General features: G+C 44.0%; 1 protein-coding gene across 1 annotated transcript; it reads right to left on the minus strand.

The window, feature by feature from the left end:
- Positions 1-12,051: 12,051 nt before the first annotated feature.
- Positions 12,052-19,386, minus strand: LOC140906569 (fatty acid-binding protein 5-like). The gene is made up of 4 exons (XM_073330725.1): positions 19,047-19,386; positions 13,898-14,070; positions 12,810-12,911; positions 12,052-12,312 (listed from the first exon to the last, which is right to left on the minus strand). Exons 1-4 carry the CDS (start codon positions 19,291-19,293, stop codon positions 12,262-12,264), a joined length of 573 nt encoding a protein of 190 aa, XP_073186826.1. The 5' UTR covers positions 19,294-19,386; the 3' UTR covers positions 12,052-12,261.
- Positions 19,387-20,751: the final 1,365 nt, after the last annotated feature.

A 20,751-nucleotide genomic window follows, 5' to 3' on the forward strand; every position in this document is an offset into this window, starting at 1 on the left:
GACACCATACCACGGCAAGCATGGAGCCCGCTCAGATCACTTTGGCAATTAGGAGCACATTAAACACCACACGCATTATCCAGCTGTATATGCAGCACCAGAACCTGGCAAAGCGAAACTGGGTGAGAAGGCGATGTCAGCACAGTGACGAGAGTGATGAGGACATGGACACAGACGTCTCTCAAAGCACAGGCCCTGGCAATGCAGGCATCATGGTGCTAATGAGGCAGGTTCATGCAGTGGAACGCTGATTCTGGGCCCGGGAAACAAGCACAGACTGGTGGGACTGGATAGTGTTGCAGGTCTGGGACGATTCCCAGTGGTTGCAAAACTTTCGCATGCGTAAGGGCACTTTCATGGAACTTTGTGACTTGCTTTCCCCTGCCCTGAGGCGCAAGTATACCAAGATGAGAGCAGCCCTCACAGTTGAGAAGCGAGTGGCAATAGCCCTGTGGAAGCTTGCAACACCAGACAGCTACCGGTCAGTTGGGAATCAATTTGGAGTGGGCAAATCTACTGTGGGGGTTGCTGTGATGCAAGTAGCCAATGCAATCAAAGATCTGCTATCAAGGATAGTGACCCTGGGAAATGTGCAGGTCATAGTGGATGGCTTTGCTGCAATGGGATTCCCTAACTGTGGTGGGGCCATAGACGGAACCCATATCCCTATCTTGGCACCGGAGCACCAAGCTGGTGAGTACATAAACCGCAAGGGGTACTTTTCAATAGTGCTGCAAGCACTGGTGGATCACAAGGGACATTTCACCAACATCAACGTGGGATGGCCGGGAAAGGTACATAGCACTCGCATCTTCAGGAACTCTGGTCTGTTTCAAAAGCTGCAGGAAGGGACTTTATTCCCAGACCAGAAAATAACCATTGGCGATGTTGAAATGCCTATAGTTATCCTTGGGGACCCAGCCTACCTTAATGCCATGGCTCATGAAGCCGTACACAGGCAGCCTGAACAGAAGTCAGGAGCTGTTCAACTACAGGCTGAGCAAGTGCAGAATGGTGGTAGAATGTGCATTTGGACGTTTAAAAGTGCGCTGGCGCAGTTTACTGACTCGGTTAGACCTCAGCGAAACCAATATTCCCATCGTTATTACTGCTTGCTGTGCACTCCACAATATCTGTGAGAGTAAAGGGGAGACGTTTATGGCAGGGTGGGAGGTTGAGGCAAACCGCCTGACCGCTGGTTACGTGCAGCCAGACACCACGGTGGTTAGAAGAGCACAAGAGGGCACGGTGCGCATCAGAGAAGCTTTGAAAACCAGTTTCATGACTGGCCAGGCTACAGTGTGAAAGTTCTGTTTGTTTCTCCTTGATGAAACCCCCAGCCCCTTGGTTCACTCTACTTCCCTGTAAGCTAACCACCCTCCCCACCTCCCTTCGATCACCGCTTGCAGAGGAAATAAAGTCATTGTTGCTTCACATTCATGCATTCTTTATTAATTCATCACACAAATAGGGGGATAACTGCCAAGGTAGCCAGGGATGGGTGGTGGAGGAGGGAAGGTCAAGGCCACACAGCACTTTAACAGTTTAAAACTTTAAAACATATTGAATGCCAGCCTTCTCTTGCTTGGGCAATCCTCTGGGGTGGAGTGGCTGGGTGGCTGGAGCCCCCCCCCCACTGCATTCTTGGATGTCTGGGTGAGGAGGCTATGGAAATTGGGGAGGAGGGCGGTTGGTTACACAGGAGCTGTAGCGGCAGTCTGTGCTCCAGCTGCCTTTCAAGCAGCTCAACCATATGCTGGAGCATATTAGTTTCATCCTCCAGCAGCCTCAGCATTGAATCCTGCCTCCTCTCATCACACTGCCGCCACCTTTCAGCTTCAGCCCTCTCTTTAGCCCACCACTTACTCTCTTCAGCCCGCCACCTCTCCTCCCGGTCATTTTGTGCTTTCCTGCACTCTGACATTGTCTGCCTCCACGCATTCGACTGTGCTTTGTCAGTGTGGGAGGACAGCATGAGTTCAGAGAACATTTCATCGTGAGTGCGTTTTTTTCGCCTTCTAATCTTCACTAGCCTCTGGAAAGGAGAAAATCCTGTGATCCTTGAAACACATGCAGCTGGTGGAGAAAAAAAAGGGACAGTGGTACTGGTAAAAAGACACATTTTATAGAACAATGGGTACACTCTTTCATGGTAAACCTTGCTGTTAACATTACATACATAGCACATGTGCTTTCGTTACAAGGTCACATTTTGCCTCCCCCCTCCCCATGGCTAACAGCAGGGAACATTTCTGTTCAGCCACAGGCAAACAGCCCAGCAGAAACAGGCACCTTTGAATGTCCCCTTAAGAAAAGCACCCTATATCAACCAGGTGACCATAAATGATATCACTCTCCTGAGGATAACACAGAGAGATAAAGAATGGATGTTGTTTGAACACCAGCAAACATACACTGCAATGCTTTGTTCTACAATGATTCCTGACTACGTACTACTGGCCTGGAGCGGTAAAGTGTCCTACCATGGTGGATGGAATAAGGCTGCCCTCCCCAGAAACCTTTTGCAAAGGCTTTGGGAGTACATCCAGGAGAGCCGCGAATGCCAGGGCAAATTAATCATTAAACAGGCTTGCTTTTAAACAATTTATACTATTTTAAAAGGTATACTCACCAGAGGTCCCTTCTCCACCTGGCGGGTCCGGGAGGCAGCCTTGGGTGGGTTCGGGGGGTACTGGCTCCAGGTCCAGGGTAAGAAACAGTTCCTGGCTGTCAGGAAAACCGGTTTCTCCACTTGCTTGCTGTGAGCTATCTACAATTTCATCATCATCATCTTCCTCGTCCCCAAAACCTGCTTCCGTGTTGCCTCCATCTCCATTGAAGGAGTCAAACAACACAGCTGGGGTAGTGGTGGCTGAACCTCCTAAAATGGCATGCTGCTCATCATAGAAGCGGCATGTTTGGGGCTCTGACCCAGAGCGGCCATTTGCCTCTCTGGTTTTCTGGTAGGCTTGCCTCAGCTCCTTAAGTTTCACACGGCACTGCTTCGGGTCCCTGTTATGGCCTCTGTCCTTCATGCCCTGGGAGATTTTGACAAATGTTTTGGCATTTCAAAAATTGGAACGGAGTTCTGATAGCACAGATTCCTCTCCCCATATAGCGATCAGATCCCGTACCTCCCATTCGGTCCATGCTGGAGCTCTTTTGTGATTCTGGGACTCCATCATGGAGTCTGCTGATGAGCTCTGCATGGTCACCTCTGCTGATGAGCTCTGCACGCACCTGCAGCTTGCCTCTCTGGCCAAACAGGAAATGAAATTCAAAAGTTCACGGGCCTTTTCCTGTCTACCTGGCCAGTGCATCTGAGTTGAGAGTGCTGTCCAGAGCAGTCACAATGGAGCACTCTGGGATAGTTTCCGGAGGTCAATACCATCTAATTGCATCCACAGTACCCCAAATTCGACCCAGCAAGGCCGATTTCAGCACTAATCCCCTTGTCGGGGGTGGAGTAAAGAAATTGATTTTAAGAGCTCTTTAAGTCTAAAAAAAGGGCTTCATCGTATGGACGAGTGCAGGGTTAAATCGATTTAACACTGCTAAATTCAACCTCAACTCCTAGTCTAGACCATGGCTGAGTGTCCCCCTGGAGACAAGCCCTAAATTATTGAAAAGCTTCAGACTGCTGCTATATTTTGACACAGTAAATGTGGAAGGCCCAGAAAAAAGAGAACTCAGTCTGGCTGATTGGAGCAGGAAAATGGACTTTCTCTTGAAGTGGACACTTGACACTGGAGATACAGCTGAAGATACCACTGAAGAAGAAATGGGATGTTTGGGGTGGGGGGAAAGGGATGCTCAGATGCCAGTGTAAGGAAGGGATCTATTGGATATCTCCTCAACAGAAGACATGTTACAAATGGGAAGAGAGATGCTAAGCAACCCCCCTCAGAAGTGGTGCTTGCATGAATGGGGTAATTAATGGGATGGAGTTGTGGATCTTTAAGTAAGGCTTTTGGGGAAAGGAGAGTGGTCTAGACAGATGAACAAGGCCTTGGGAGTCAGGAATGTTCTAATCACACCAGCTCCTAGTGATTTCTTGTGTGCTCTTGGATAAATCATTTGAGATCCTTCCCTATCTAGGAAATGGAAATAATACTTACTTATGTACCTCTCAGGGTTGTTGAAATAATTGATTAGTTAAGGCCAGATTGTGTCCAGCCCGGCACTTTTTTGCATGGGGTGAGCAGGAAGTTCAAGTTGCTTCCAGCCCTCAACTTTCCAGGCCTGCTGGAAGACCAGGTATAATCACAGTGCTTGCATTTCCAGGGCTTCTGGGAACTAACACCTTCAACAGGTGGGGAGGACAGGGTGAGGGAATGCTGGTCAGTGGATCTTGATTCTGGGCCATCAAGCAGGTTGGGGAGTTCATGCTGCTCTGTTCTACAGGGTTTGGGGACTGATGGCCCGTCAGGTACTTCCTCAGAACTGCAGGATGAATCCTGGAAGATGGCCAGATTTCTTTCCTGGGTTCACACTGCAGCATGGCTCCTCCATACCTAATGTGTAAGCCATGGCTGAAAATCACAACCTGGCCCTTAATTTCTGTTTGGCACTTTGAATGTGCGGAAAACTATGAGCCAGGTTCAGTCACCCCTACTGGTGTTACATAGCATCTTATTGCGCCCATAGCGCCATTGATTTCAACTGATGATTGCAGTGGGACTACTTGTGGACTAAGACACTGTACAATGTGCATAAAGGTGATAGAGGCTGGCCCTTCATTAAGTATTAACCATTAGCATAATAACAGCATGTCTGCCTTCTGGCAGGTTAGTTTTACAGTTTTATTATTGTGCTTTATGGAACTTTTTATGAATTTTTTTAATTGGAACTATAAGTAAAAGAATTAGGATTCAGTGGATTTTGCAGACACTATTTGAAACTGATTCTGAATTAGATTTAATTCCATTTATTGCTAAAACTTTATACCTCTCCTCTGACTGACTTTGACTTCATCTGTAAATATCTCCAGAGAGTAGTTAAAAGCATCTGCTAGTGAGAATTGATTCAGAAAAAAAGGTAAGCCACAACATGTTTGCGTTTTGACACGCTCATATAATCTTATCTTTATCTCTGTAATAAAGAAAAGTAAATAAATTCTAAGCTCTGTGGGCCAAATTCTGGTTTGACATACAAGGGCTGAAAAGCCAAAACCAGGAGAGGAATCATGGGATAAAATGTGTCGGTTTAAATTCTGACTTCTCTCCAAAACCTCAGGAGATACAGGGATGGATCACTTAAAGATTACCTGTTCTGTTTACTCCCTCTGAAGTACCTGGCATTGGCCACTGTCGGAAGACAGCCTACTGGGCTAGTTGGACCTTTGGTCTGACCCAGTATGGTCATTCTTATGTTCTCCACCAATCTTCCATGGGTGAACACTGGAGGACATTCTGGGACTGAGCTGAGGGGCCAAAGGACATTTAATGCATGTTAACATGGTCCCATGCACCTTCATCTGAGGCGGATTATGCCTTTTACTGGAAAGAGTAATCTATTTAATAAGCTGTGCAAAGGGCTGAAGGCTGCCAATACATAGACTTACATTAGCAGTGTAATGTAACATGTACCCAAGTGGAGAAGGGCGCAATTACAAAATTTCGTGTCTGGAGCTAGCCTACTATATAGTTTCTTGTCTTTCCAAATCATGCTCAGGTAGAAGAGAAACACTTTCAAATTTAAGGACGGCTTCTTCACAGAAAATGGTGCACTATGTGAATTTTGGTGCAGCATTTGAATAATTGGGATACTAATTTATATGTATGCATGCAGACTTGGAGATGGAAATACTCATTTTGATGTGTCAAGACAGTTATTCCTAGATTCTAACTTAAAGAAGAAATGAGTCACTTGGAGTGAATTGCTTCATGAAGAAGTGGGTGTACTGAACATAGCTTTATATATAAATATTCACAGTTTTTTAGTCCTAGTGTAAGGAATAATCACATATTTTATGATCAATTGAATGAATTAGAATTGGTATTCAATGACTCATTTTTCTCTAGGATACTGAATTTTTCCTCCTACAGTTACCATGAATTATGTTACCCGAGTCCTGGCATCCTTCTTGTGTCTTGAGTGGCCAGGTAGCCTGAGCTGACATGCATAACATTTCACAAAATCTAATACTCTTAAGAGCTCTGACTCCCCTCCCCAATCTCTGACCTGATCACAATTAATTGCTGTTGCTAATTTATCGGAGGCTGCTCCTCCAGCCATCTCAGAACTGATGCCAGTTTATTTCCATCCTTTAATGAGACCATGAAACCGTAAGTAGAGCAGCATTGTCTGTTCCCTCCACATTTGTCTTTCTCCCACAGCCACAAAAAATTAAAAAATAAAAGACTTTTTCTCTGTCCCTAAAATTATCATCAAGGATGGAACCACAGTGATATGCCAGAACTTGCTTCTATGCTTTATAGTTCTTCAGTCATGCTATGAAGGAATACTGGATATTGCCTTATTTCTTCTTTTTGATCTGTTAGTGCAGCTTCTTCTAGGTTTTTAGCCATCCTATGTGATGTGATGAACTAGGAATAATTAGTCAACATTCAAGGACAAAATCAGTCATTTTAGCACTAAGGACAATATGTCATATTTTCACATGAGCTATAAAAGAAAGAGAAAACCTTATCTTATCAAATGGAGAATAGAAACAGACTGGAAAGAAATTTGATTTTCAAATTTTGAGTATTACAAACCATACAGTTCAAAACTCAAACATAAGTGCTATTTTAACACTATTATCTAGTCTTCAAGGGCCCCAACCTTGCAAACATTTACACATCTGCTTAACTTTAAGTCTCCCTTTGACGTTAATGGGACTACTCACATGCTTAAAGTTAGGCATGTGTATAAGTGTTAGCAGGCTCAAGGCCCTAAATCTACAGCTGTATTCATTTATCATCATCTTCTTTCAAAATGAGGTGGTTTGCTACAACCATGTAATTATGGTAAAATAAGTCACTTGACTGGTAACCAGGAAGAAAGCACATTTTCAGATCACAACCTGCTTGCTATTATGAAGGCACCTGGAGTTTGCTGTAGAACAAGACACACAAAACCAGATAGCCCTCTGTGTCCTGCTCCATCAAAAGTAACCTCATCACAAAAGAAACAGATGTCCCATGAAAGACATGGAAACCTTTTTTCTCTTCAAATGAAAGGCAAACAATTAAATATTGTGTGGTGTTAGCAATGCAAACAACAAAGTAATAGAGCAGTGATCGCAAATAACAATCATGTTGTGCTGTTTTTCATAGATTCCAAGGGCAGAAGGAACTATTGTGATCATCTGATCTGACCTCCTGTATATATGCAATAGAACTTCCCCAAAGTAATTCCTAGAGCAGATCTTTTACAAAAACATCCAATTTTGATTTAAAAATTGTCCAGGATGGAGAATCCACTAAGACCCTTGGTAAATTGTCCCAGTGGTTAATTACTCTCATTGTTAAACTTGTATGCTTTATTTCCAGTCTGAATTTGTTTAGCTTCAGCTTCTAGGCATTGGATCATGTTATACCTTTCTCTGCTAGACTGAAGAACCCATCATTAAATATTTGTTGCCTATGTAGGTATTTGCAGACTGTAATCAAATCGTACCTTAACCCTCTCTTTGTTAAGCTAAACAGATTGAGCTCCTTGAATCTACTGCATATTTTCTAGTCCTTTAATCATTCTTGGGACCCTTCTCTGAACCCTGTCCAATTTATCAACATCCTTCTTGTACTGTGGAAATAGGGTGACCAGATGTCCCCATTTTATAGGGACAGTCCTGATATTTGGGGCTTTTTCTTATAAAGGTTCCTATTACCCCCCCCCCTTGTCCCGATTTTTCACACTTGCTATCTGGTCACCCTATGTTGAAAGCAGAACTGGACACAATATTCCAGAGGTGGTTGCTACTCCTGTGGGAATTCTGCACCAAAAAGTTAAAAATTCAGTGCACATTTTAAAATTCTTCAAATTTTATTTGTCAAAATAACACTATGTAATCACACCAGTTTCAATTATTTTGGTAATTTATTTCAAAATACCAGTCAGCAAGTATGTCTGAAACAATACAGACACACAAAAATTCCCCCAGGAGTAGAGTTATAGAAACCCATATGACAATCCAGTTCCTGCTTCTCTGCTCCCTCCCCCACAGAGCCCAGCTGCACACCCCCACCCCTCCCACAGAGCCCAGGTGTGGGCCCCCCCCAGCCCAGGCACTCACATTCCCTACCCTCCTAGAGCCCAGGGATCCAGAGGGAGCAACAGCCTGATGCTGGGTCCTGAGCTTGCACAGAATTTCCTGCAGACTGTTGCCTCCTTACTTCAGGGCAGGCTGGGAACTGCAGCTGCTGGAACCCTCCAGTTCCCTCCCCCTCGTCTTGTCTTCTATTTGTGAGCTGGGGTCTGCCACATCCAGCAGTCCCCAGTGGCAGCCAATTTCTGTCAGGAAAAAAAGGAAATTCTGCGCACCTAACATTAATTTCTGCAAAATTCTGTATTGTGCAGTGGCACAGAATTCCCCCAGGAGTAGGTTGCACCAGTGCCAAGTACAGAAGTAGAATAGCCTCTCTACTTCTTGTGATTCTCCTGTTTAATCATCCAAGGATTACATTAGCCTTTTTTACCACACCATTGCTCATGTTCAGCTGACTATCCACCACAACCTACAAGTTTTTTTCAGAGTCACTCTTTCCTGAGATAGAGGCCCCATTTTGTAATTATCACCTATAGTCTTGTATACATCTAAAAACAAAGAAATTAAAGTGTGTGTTGTTTGCTTGTACCCATCTTACTAAGTGATCCAAAGCGCTCTGTATTAGCCACCTCCCCTCTTCATTATTTGTCACTCCCCCAATTTTTGTGATCTGAAAGCTTTATCAGTGGGTTTAGTGTTTTCTTCCAGGTGACTGATAAAAATGTTAAATAGGGTAGGGCCAAGAACTGATCTCTGCAGGACCCCATCAGAAACACACCCCTTCAGTGATGATTCCCCCTTTGCAATTACATTTTGAGACCTATCAGTTAGTCAGCTTTTAATCCATGTGATGTTCATTTTATATTGTTCTCATTTTTTAATCAAAATGAGATTCCAAGTCAAATGCCTCACAGAAATTTAAGTACATTATATCAACACTGTTATCTTTATCAACCAAACTAATAATCTCAAAGATAGATATCAAGTTAGTTTGACAGCATCTATTTTCTATAGACCCATTTTGATTGGCATTAATTACATTATCCTCCTTTAAATCTTTATCAAGTCCTGTATCAGCCACTCCATTATCTTGCCTAGGATCGATGTCAGACAGAAGATCTTAATATTACGCTGGTCATCCCCTTTACCCTTTTTAAATATTGGCACATTAGTTTTCTGTTTAATAGCCTGTCATTCTAGTTCTTGTAGAAAATGTGGCAAAGGCAGAATTTGCATGTTAATTATAAAAACATCTTTCCAGTATTAGAATATGTCATAAATAGAGGCCTGTGCACTAGTGGTATTTAAAAATATTATGCTGTGGGCCTAAAATCTTAGGCAGGCAAATGTAGATGAGGTGAAATTCACTGCCCTCATATTGGGGAGTTGTATTTGGGCTATGTGGGTGGAGTGCAGGGAGGTGAAGTTAACTTCACAAATCCAGGGTCATAGCTTCTACCTGTGGCACTATAAATAATCTGGAAAAAGACGTAAATAGTGAGGTGGCAACATTTGCCGCTGATACAAAACTACACAAGATAGTTAAGACCCAGTAGACTGAAGAGCTACAAAAGAATCTCTCAAACCTGGGTGACTGGGCAAAAAAATGGCAGGTGAAATTTAATGTTGATAAATGCAAAGTAATGCATATTGGAAATCATAATCCCAACTATACATATAAAATGATGGCATCTAAATTAGCTGTTACCACTCAAGAAAGTTTTTGACATCATTGTCAATAGTTCTCTGAAAACATCCACTCAGTGTGCAGCAGCAGTCAAAAAGCAAACAGAATTCTGGGAATAATTAAGAAAGGGATAGATAATAGGACAGAAAAATATCATGTTGCCTCTGTATAAATCCATGGTATGCCCACATCTTGAATACAGTGTGCAGATGTGGTCACCCCAATCTCAAAAAAAAATATATGGGAATTGGAAAAGGTTCAGAAAAGGGCAAGAAATTATCAGGGGTATGGAACAGCTTCCATATGAGGCAAGATTAATAAGACTGGGACTTTTCAGCTTGGAAGAGAGATTGCTAAGGAGAGATATGACTGAGGTCTATAAAATCATGACTGGTATACAGAAAGTAGATAAGGAAGTGCTGTTTACTATTTCTCATAACAGAAGAACTAGGAGTCACCAAATGAAGTTAATAGGCAGCAGGTTTAAATCAAATAAAAGGAAGTATTTCTTCACACAATGCAAAAATCCACCTGTGGAATTCCTTGCCAAAGGCTGTTGTGAAGGCCAAGACTATAACAGGGTTCAAAAAAGAACTAGATAAATTCATGGAGGATAGGTCCATTAATGGATATTAGCCAGGATGGGCAGGAATGGTGTCCCTTGCCTCTGTTTGCCAGAGGCTGGGAATGAGTGACAGGGGATGGATCACTTGATGATTACCTGTTCTGTTCATTCCCTCTGGGGCACCTGGCACTGGTCACTGTCAGAAGACAGGATAGTGGGCTAGATGAATCCTTGGTCTGACCCAGTAGAGCCATTCTTATGTTCTAATGCTACTGAATAAAAACTTGAAACTAATACTGCTCTGTAGTCCTGGTACACCACATGGAATACATCATACAGAAATCTCCTCTTCAAAGGTTAGGGAAGCTTACAAAAAATAAAAGTGAGGAAAAATACAAAAGAGGACCAAAAATGATACAAGGATGGGCCAGTTCAAGAAGACACATCAAGAAATATGAAACATAAGAAAGCATCTAGAAAAAAATTGAGAGAACTATAATCAAACTATCTGCAGGTATTTATAAAGGGGATCATTCACAAACCCATAAGAAGTTAAGAAATGGCCTAAAGTTATCTTATGGAAAGAAAATTTTAGGTTCCATATTAGGTAGCATTAACACATAGAACAATTGGTTAGTACGCCAGACAGTATTTGCAGTGGCTAGCTAAGACATCAGTAGGAATGAGGCAGTGATTAGTTCTTCAAAATGCAAGCAGTGAATTTACATGACTATAGGTTTTTCTGAACCTACTATTCAGAATCCTGTTAAAAATTGCCAGCCAGCCAGCCTTAGCTTTCAGAAGAAGTCAGTCTAGTCTGATAACACTAAACAATCTACAGGTGTAGAATAGCAATTTCATAGGATCTGTTTTGACCACTTCCCAATTATAAAAATAACCAAGACAATATTTGTGATAATTTATTATTGCACTTGTAAGCATATAAACTGCATTACCAGATGTTTTGAGCAAGTAAAACTAAGGCTTTTAACTTCATGAACTACTGGAATATTTCCTGGTTTAGGATTTTCAGAATGTTACTAAAAAGGAAATAAGAAAATGTTGCTAGAAAATATTGCTATTAAGAAAAGGCTAATAGAATAGAAAGTGTATTTCCATATTAAGGCCTCCTTTCAGCAAAGCACTTCAGCACTTGCTTAAGTTTTATCATGTCTATTGGCCCCTAAATGTACAAGCTGACTATTTGGGTTAGAGGGTATAGATTCTCACCAGAAAGCAACCAACTAAAAATGTGCTCAGCTGTTTAAACACAATGGATAAAGTTTTCCTCTCAGTTTGTACCAGTTCAACTCTACTGATTTTGTAACAGGCACTATCTTAAAGTGGTTAGAAAGATTCTGCACCATAACAATTTTATTACCTTTATCATCAATGAAATATGAATCGCTGAACCAAAATGCAGTTTGCTGTTAAATCACAGATGATGGGGATATCATCTCATTGGAACACTTAAGGTATAGTTAATACTGATTTTAGGCTCCCCTGCATAACTAATGAGCTTTTATAAATCTTCACCTGAAAAAGAAACCCCACTATAAATTAAAATTCCACTACATTGACAACAGCTCCACTTCATATATCTGAAAATTTTATTTAACAGCCACAACCGTTCAGAATAGTTACATCATGGCTTTGAAATATGATTGCCCACAGCTATGCAGTCCACTGAAATACTACAAAACAGGGAATAGAAAAAAAACTGGAGAGTAGAGGAGCTTTGTTCGCTAAACTGAGCTGGTTTGTAGCAAGCTCCAACCCAGTATGGAGACAATGTCCTCATGCTTTCTCGTAGATTCTCTTACACTTGCAACCATTCATGTCGCATTCCTGGAAAACAAACAAAGAAATTAATTCAGTAGTGTATGAAAACTGCTGGCCTAGCCGGGGGTCCAGGCCCCTCTGGGGGGCCACAAGCAAGTTTCAGGGGGTCCACCAAAATAAACCAGAGAGCAGGTCTAGCATTAGTTCACTGGGGCCCAGGGCAGAAAGCAGAATCCCAAGTCCTGCTGCCCAGGGCTGAAGCCAAAGCCTGGGCAACTTAGCTTCACAGGGCTCCCTGTGGTGTAGGGCCCTGGGCTATTGTCCTGCTTGCAACTCCCTAAGGCCTTTTAATCTACTGAAAACCAGTTGTGGCACAGGTGAGCCATGGAATTTTTATAGTAGGTTGGGGGGGCCTCAGAAAGAAGACTGTTGAGAACCCCTGATATAGGCTAAATTACTGAACACAGGGATGCAGATGGCAGTTTAAAATAGATGAGTCTTTTAAAAGTTAGATTCCTGCTATAGTCTAAGTAGTCAATGATCAGAAGTAGGAATGCACTCACCACCACCAGTTTCCCATCCTCTATCTTCCGTGTTATTGTGGTCTCCTTGCCATCCCACTGCTGGAGCTGAGTCAATGTGTTACCATTTAAGTTGACAATAGTCTGCAAAGAAAAGCAGGACTTAAATATTGTCCTCAGTTTCTTGAAGGGGAGGTGATACTCCCACACTACTCCAAGGCTCTACTGAAGTCAATAGGAGTTTTGCCACTGACTTCAGTAGGGCCAGGATTTCACTCAAAATTTCTCATGGCTCCTGTTCTTCTTCCATTACTTTGCTCTTGTTCAGTCACTGCTTTGGCACATTTATACATGAAACATGACTTCAACAGCATGCACAATTTAAGTGAACAAGACCTGCTGAGTGTGCCAAGTTAGTCTCCTCAGACATGTGCTTTGGCTTTTTGGATCGTCTACATTTGAATGTAGCACTTGGCACATGTGTTGCCAGTGCATGGTGAGGGATGGGAGGGTCTTGGCAAGTGGTCAGCATTCACACAAGGAGATAATTGGAATGAGAGAATCCTATGAAGAGGGAATAATCTCTCTTCACCCTCCACCTCCTCCCAGTCAAGTTGGAAGCTACTTGAACTCTTGTAAAGACAGGGAATATGGAGTCTGAGTCACATTTAATTTACTCCCTATATAGGTTATTCCACTTGTTATGCAAATTGTGAGATTGGATCACCAGATTAGTTATTGGGCCATATCCTGCTCCAATTAAAAATCAAAAGGCTTTTTTGACATTGAAGTTAATGAAAGTGAAGTTCGGCCTTTGGTATTTTTAGCATGGGTCTGGAGGGCTGCCAGTTTTATCATCCCAAGGTGTGTCACTGCAAATGATTAACCAAACATATCAGGCTTTATTTGGTTTCAGTATTTTACCATTTGTAGACTGGTTAGTCCATAAAAATTGATGGATTTCAATGGGGCTTGATGACAACAGAGGTACCCACCCACCAACAGAGCAGGGTACTACTCAACATGAGAGAGAGTGGGAGGAAACTGGGTCCCTAAATAGAATTTATATCTGTAACCCAGCCACTCCAGTGGACTGGGTGTATTCAACGGAAAAAACCTCTTGTACTAACCTGAACTTTCCTGCCGTCTAATGTATTTTCCTCACATTTCTCACCCAGCTTGAAGCTGAGCTGGGACGATTTAAGGGTGCTTTCTGTTTTTATGGTGATTGTATCTCCATTCTTGATGATGTATACATTTGGTTTGGCTATGCCCCCCATTTTCCTCAGGGCTGAATTCACACCTACAGAGCAAGAGCAACAGTGTATCAGAGGGGACAGTTAAACACTAAGCCCACATAGAGGATCCCTTTTAATTATCTAGGGCAAGGAAGGAGAAGTTCATTTTGCAGACTCATTCATCCTGAATACTCCTGAGATCTAAATTGAATCTCTTTCTCCCCCTATAGGACCTGCAGGTCTCCTGAAAAGCAGTATCTCTGTTCATACAAATGGATGTGGAAGGTGGAAAAGGGGAAATAAGCTGTAAAGTAGTGTTACAAGAAGATTGTGTTCAAATTTAAGTGAACTGTTTAAAAAGTTCTCCAGCTGACTTTTCAAACTATAAAATTAATCCACTTTCATATTTACATTTAAATGTATATTATATAGATGTATTTCTTCTAACTTACTTATGGAACACCCAGCTGTCACTCTAGACATGTGTGTAAAATAATAAAATGCACATTTTCAGACCAATGTCAAAAGTATTAAATCCCCCCAAACTAGAAGACTCCCCTCTGCAGAAAAAAGCTTAAGGGAAAAATATGAGCTTTGGAGCATGACTTGAAATTCAACAAAGTAGGACTTTAGGACACTATTAAAGGAAGCACTTGAGGTCGCTTCATCAAAGCACCTCGCCTCCAGCCCCCTCTTGATTAATCCAGTGAGTGCTTTACCCAACTCAACAGGTTTCAGGCTTTGGGGTTACTCAGGACTTTCACCATGCAGGGCTTGATACAGCAGCTATTAATCAGCCATTTACATTGCAGCCAACAATAAACTGGAAGCCAATGCATAGCTCCAGGGTGAAATTCTTTCTGCAATAAGTGTCACTAAGTCAGTCAGAAGCTGCAGTCTGTAGTAGCTGTAGTTTGAATAGTCTTCAAGTACCCTCACATACAGCACAGTGCAGCATTCCAAAATGGGGGGAGGGATAGCTCAGTGGTTTGAGCATTGGCCTGTTAAACCCAGGGTTGTGAGTTCAATCCTTGAGGGGGCCATTTAGGGATCTGGGGCAAAAATTGAGGATAGCTCCTGCTTTGAGCAGGGGGTTGTACAAGAGGATCTCCTGAGGTCCCTTCCAACTCTGATATTCTATGATTCTATGAAGCTGATAAGGGCATACATTACTGTGGTGAGATCTGCATCCAGAACAGAAGGGCCTGGATCCACAAAGGCATTACAATGCTCAGTATTACAACAACTAGAAAAAAAAATTACAGGAACATGCTACAATCCACAAAGCCCGAGTTAGGCACCTAGGCTCCCAATACAATGGATGGGGAGAGACAGGTGCCTTCAAATGCAATCCACAAAAGCCAGCATGCTAGGCAGGCAGCTACCTAAGCTAGCCATTGGGAGATGCCCAAGAGAGGGTTGTGTACTAAGCCCCTCCTGGCTCATCAAGATAGGTGCCTAAGTCCAGGCTGTAGGGAAGTAGCTATCTTTGCTTAGCAATAGTGATCCATGAACAGGAAGCCGATGCCTAGAGTCAGGTGGCTCCAGTACCTAAACTGTTTCTTGCAGGAATGGGTTAGGTGCCTGCCTTGCTGTGCACAAAAAGAGCTGGAGGAGGAGCCCACTTAATAGCTTTAGCTCAGTAGTTAGAGTACTTGCCTGGGAAGTGGGATATACAGGTTAAATTCCCCACTCTGCCAGAAGCGGGGGAAGAAAGGACTGGAACAGGGGCTGCCCACTCTCCTGTTGAAGCTGCTCCACGGTGGCAAAATAATGAAAGAGTGATTGGAGCAAGGGAACTGGCCTGGGCTATCCCACATGGGTACTCTAACCACTGGACTAGAGAATTATTCTGTCTCTGGCCCAATGACTATATAAGTATTTATACTCAGTGAAACCTCATTTGGGGGGTGGAGGGGAGGAAGCAGCACAGAGAGAGAGACACAGACACTCTGCAGCATAGGCGCCAACTTCTACTGGCACCAGTGGGTGCTTGACCCCCCCTCTGCCCTTGACCCTACCCCAACTCCACCCCCTCCCTGCCCCTATTCCAACTCCTTCCCCAAATCCCCACCCCCACACCTCCCCCCTGGAGCTTGCTACAGCTGTTTGGCGGCAGCAAGCGCTGGGAGCTAGGCAGAGGAGCGGTGATGCAGTGTGCTGAGAGGAGGAGGCGGCGGCGATGTGGGACAGGGAGCTTGGCTGCCAGTGGGTGCAAAGCACCCACTAATTTTTCTCTGTGGGTGCTCCAGCTCCGAAGCTACCATAGAGTCGGCGCCTATGCTCTGTAGTCTAGTGGTTAGGGCTCCCATCAGGAAGGCAGAAGAGCCAGGCAATCTTGAGACCCAATCATGACACAGGTGGAAGTGGAAATATCATTGAAGAACCAACTCTTTGTAATGTTAAAATTGTAGGTGGGGTCTGAAAATGTGAAACTGTGGCTTGTTGACAGACATGAACTGCTCTGAAGGTAATATTTAGAGCTGATCATCTGGACAGGAACAGTAGAAGGAGCTCTGTTAAGTGCTAACAATTCCTTGCAGACTATATTTAGAGCCATTCACTCTTTCAAAACTATATTCCTAGCAAAATCTGCATTCAATCTTGCAAGTTATTCAGATTTAAAACCTAAATTCACACGGAGCCTAAATATGCCCTATGCTAACTTAAATATGCTTTTAAAAAAAGTGTTGATAAACATGTTAAGGGTGGTGATAAAAAAAATAAGTCAGAATTCAGGCTGATACCTCTTTTCACACTTGTTTTCTGGGGGCGAATGGGTGGGGAAGAGAGACTGACATGAGCTAAGGACCTAGTGTGTTCACTTTAACTTTAAAATTTTCCAAGTGTGTGGTTGACTTGTACCACAAACAAGAGTTATATTTTGTACTTCACAGAGACTGTCTTTGCAAGGTCTGATTTTAAGATCTTGATTTAGATTTTTTTTTTTTGGAAACAAACATTGCCTGTCCCCACTCTTGTTTAATGTCATAAGCTGCATAGCAGGAAGTTGTATTGCTTTGCTATGAATGTTTACAATATCATAAGCTGCACTATCTTGTTATGAGGCAATTTTTTAAAAAGTTTTTTGAATTCTTTATGATTTAGGGTAGGATTTTCAAGAGTGCCTATAGGAGTTTTTTTGAAAAAACTTACCTTAACTCTTAATTTTGCTGTCTCTGGCTTGCAGTACAATCTGTCACAGTACAGCAAGTGGCTTGGCAAGGAACAATCACACCACATTGTGCTGCAGTAAGGCCATTAAACTGTTGTAGCCAAATGTACATTTTCCCCCCAGGCGAATTACTCTTTCGTTATTTATCCACAGGGGAAGAGCTTCAATGAGGGCACCTCATATCGGAATATCCCATAACTCATCTTGAAAACATGACCCCAAAAGATTCAAAACCCATTAGGGAAATTAGAAGGACCCCAACAGTTTTTTAATTCAATCTCAGAATTGGGAGGAGGGGGGCTCCCTTGAGATTTTTGAACAGTTGAGATTGGTAATTAACTTAAACTGGGAGGAAATTTTCAAGGAAGAAAATACTTGGGCTAGAAAGCGAACTAACTGGTGGTGCTACCACTGGAACGGTTAAGGAATACAGATACATTTTACATCTAGCAATAGAAAGTCTCTTCGATGGCATTTTGTATCCCAGTAGCAGCTGCATTGATATAACCCCTTCTGATAATCTACTATCAGACAAATTCAGGTGAGAGCATTACAGTGCAAATTTAATAGAAATTAGGAAGAAGCTGATATTTCCTACTCCATTCTCTTTTCATGCTATCATTTACCCACCTGCACTTAACACTAAAGACTGTCATTTAGCTGAAAGCCTGCCTGCACATACACAGGTTTCCAATCTATTATTGGAATGTTAACATAAGGAACTGTGATTCTAGTCAGTTTCAATACAGTGTGCTCTGATTTTGCAGATTTAATGCACAACACAAAACCTCCTCTCAAACCAGATAATATGCAAGCTACTTTGAATTTCTTATTGTTATAAACAAGGTGTATATACCACTGAGTCCCAATCGGCTCTCACTTCCACTGATGTAAGTCTGGAGAAATTCCAGTGAGTTATTTCAGTGGAACCGAGAGCAAATTATGGTCCAGGGGCTTAGACATTCAGCAAACCACGAGGTTACAAGTGCCTCACAGCAGATGCTTTGTTTAGGCAATGAATGCCTAGATGTATTGGTGCTCCCCATCTCAGGTACAGTATAATAAAGACTAACATGCACACATGTTCATTTTCTTCGTTGGATAGATTTTGTTTTCTGTTCTTCTCCTCTTTCCCTAACCCCAGGGCAGGACCAAAACCAGTCCACGAGGTCCCCTCCCCAGGAGGGTGTGCTCTGCCCAGCATCAGCTTAGCCAGCAAGGGAGAGAGGCTCTTGCTATTCAAGCCATTGCTCCAGGTCGCAGGGCTGCTTTTATGTTGTCGCCCTGGGAATTGTCTCCTTTCGCTTTAGTTAGCGATCTAGTCCTAGGCGGCTCCTAGCATCAGGCACTGAGACGCCCCCGCAGACCTTGGACAGAGCATCTGAAGACGCCAGGCACAGAGCTTTAGAGCCCAGACGAACTAGCAGAGTGGAGCGAGCGCCGGGGGCCCAAAGAAGGGGCACCTTAAATCTTAGGTCCTTACCCTCCCCCCACCCACCCATCTCCAGGATCATACAGACAATACTAATAAGTTACACATAGGTACACAAGAGAGCGCGTTTTCTTCTTCCAGCGGGCAGCAACAATGGGATTTAGGGAGACAGTCATCGACATCAGAGGCCACCAAACCTCATTTCCTTCCCCCAAACTTAACAGCCAGGGAGGTCCTGAATGAAAAGTCCTCGCTGCCCAGAGTGGCTGGCGGGCGGGGAGAAGGGACGGGACATTCCTTTGTTTTCTATCCAGGAGCAGAAGTAGCGAGCCCCAGCACCGAGCCCGCCGGCCCCCTCCCCCTTCCCCTCCCTCCGGCGGGGATCGAGGCTATTAATCCCGCACGGTCTCTCTGCCCCGCCAAGGCTTCCTTACCTAATTCCTTCATGTACTCATCAAAGCCTTCGGTGGAGACGAGGGTCCACTTGCCTACAAAATCCTCGATGCTCATGGTGCCGGCTCGCCAGGAGGTGTCCGCAGGCGCTGGAGGATGCTGTAGGCTGCGGAGGGGGGACGGAGGGGCCTTTATCCAGACGCCGCGGAACACGCGCTGCCGGGGAGAACCAATGGGGACCGGCAACGTCAGGGATTCCGACTCCCGGCCCTCGCCCGCTTTGCTCATCAGCCCCCGGGACAGCAGAGTGGGGTGAGGTTCGCGCCGCCGCCCGCCAGGAGAGCGCCTGCCCCGTCAGCGCCTGCAAGCAGAGACCTGCTGCCGGGCGGGCGCGGGGAGACGAGCTGGCACTGCTGCCGCCTTGCCAAAGGACAGTGCGCCGGCTACTGGAGCCCGAAGGAAGAGTGCACCTGCTCCCAGGTTTCCAGCGCAGCTCCCCCCCCCCCCACGCGCATCTGCAGCCCGAAAAGGGTCACACCGGGGAAAAGTTTCAGAGTAACAGCCCTGTTAGTTTGTATTCGCAAAAAGAAAAGGAGGACTTGTGGCACCTTAGAGACTAACCAATTTATTAGAGCATGAGCTTTCGTGAGCTACAGCTCACTTCATCAGATGCATATCGTGGAAACTGCAGCAGACTTTATGTATACACAGAGACCATGAAACAATACCTCCTCCCACCCCACTCTCCTGCTGGTAATAGCTTATCTAAAGTGATCATCAGGTTGGGCCATTTCCAGCACAAATCCAGGTTTTCTCACCCTCCACCCCCCGACACAAATTCACTCTCCTGCTGGTGATAGCCCATCCAAAGTGACAACTCTACACAATGTGCATGATAATAAAGTTGGGCCATTTCCTGCACAAATCCAGGTTCTCTCACCCCCTCACCCCCCTCCCAAAAACCACACACACAAACTCACTCTCCTGCTGGTAATAGCTCATCCAAAGTGACCACTCTCCCTACAATGTGCATAATTAAGGTGGGCCATTTCCAGCACAAATCCAGGTTTTCTCACATCCCCCCACCCCCATACACACACAAACTCACTCTCCTGCTGGTAATAGCTCATCCAAACTGACCACTCTCCAAGTTTAAATCCAAGTTAAACCAGAACATCTGGGGGGGGGGGGGTAGGAAAAAACAAGAGGAATTTTTATGCAAGAGGCTACCTTGCATAATGACACAGCCATCTGCATCCTGCCAGTTTGGGTTACCAAGCCCCCAAAGTGTCCCACAATCATTATAGTGAATAAGTGCCGCGCACACACACACACAAACGCACACAGGCGTCCAGGCCCTGGGGCCTACTGCAGCACCAGTGCCGCAAAAACCCCTGATCCAGCACCTGCGTCCTGCTGGATCCAGCCAGATCTTGGCCCTAAGACTCCAGATCGTAGTGACTAACTAAACATGTCTAGCTGCACCTGGACCGTCCTGCATTCTGGCAAACGAATGCCACAAAAATGCAGAATCTAGCGCATGGATCCTACTAGAGCCACCCAATTTTGGCTCACATTCCAAGGCCTGAAAAAAGAACAAGTGTAGCTGCTCTTACTGCACCAGAAAATCCAGCACAAACTGATGCAAAACCTGGATCTTGCACCTGGATCCATGGAGCTTTGCAATTTCTGGTTCTGACCACCAAACTGTATGATTTGTTATTAATCATTTTTTATGGTAGTGCC

Source organism: Lepidochelys kempii, chromosome 2 (assembly GCF_965140265.1).
Source record: "Lepidochelys kempii isolate rLepKem1 chromosome 2, rLepKem1.hap2, whole genome shotgun sequence".
Lineage (NCBI taxonomy): Eukaryota > Metazoa > Chordata > Testudines > Cheloniidae > Lepidochelys > Lepidochelys kempii.

Excerpts from the sequence above, each read along its gene's own strand:
- LOC140906569 (XM_073330725.1), bottom strand. The coding sequence starts at position 19,293 with ATGAGCAAAGCGGGCGAGGGCCGGGAGTCGGAATCCCTGACGTTGCCG. Across the intron at positions 14,071-19,046 it reads TGAGTACATGAAGGAATTAG|GTGTGAATTCAGCCCTGAGG; the intron begins GTAAGGAAGCCT and ends CTTGCTCTGTAG. Across the intron at positions 12,912-13,897 it reads TAGACGGCAGGAAAGTTCAG|ACTATTGTCAACTTAAATGG; the intron begins GTTAGTACAAGA and ends TTTTCTTTGCAG.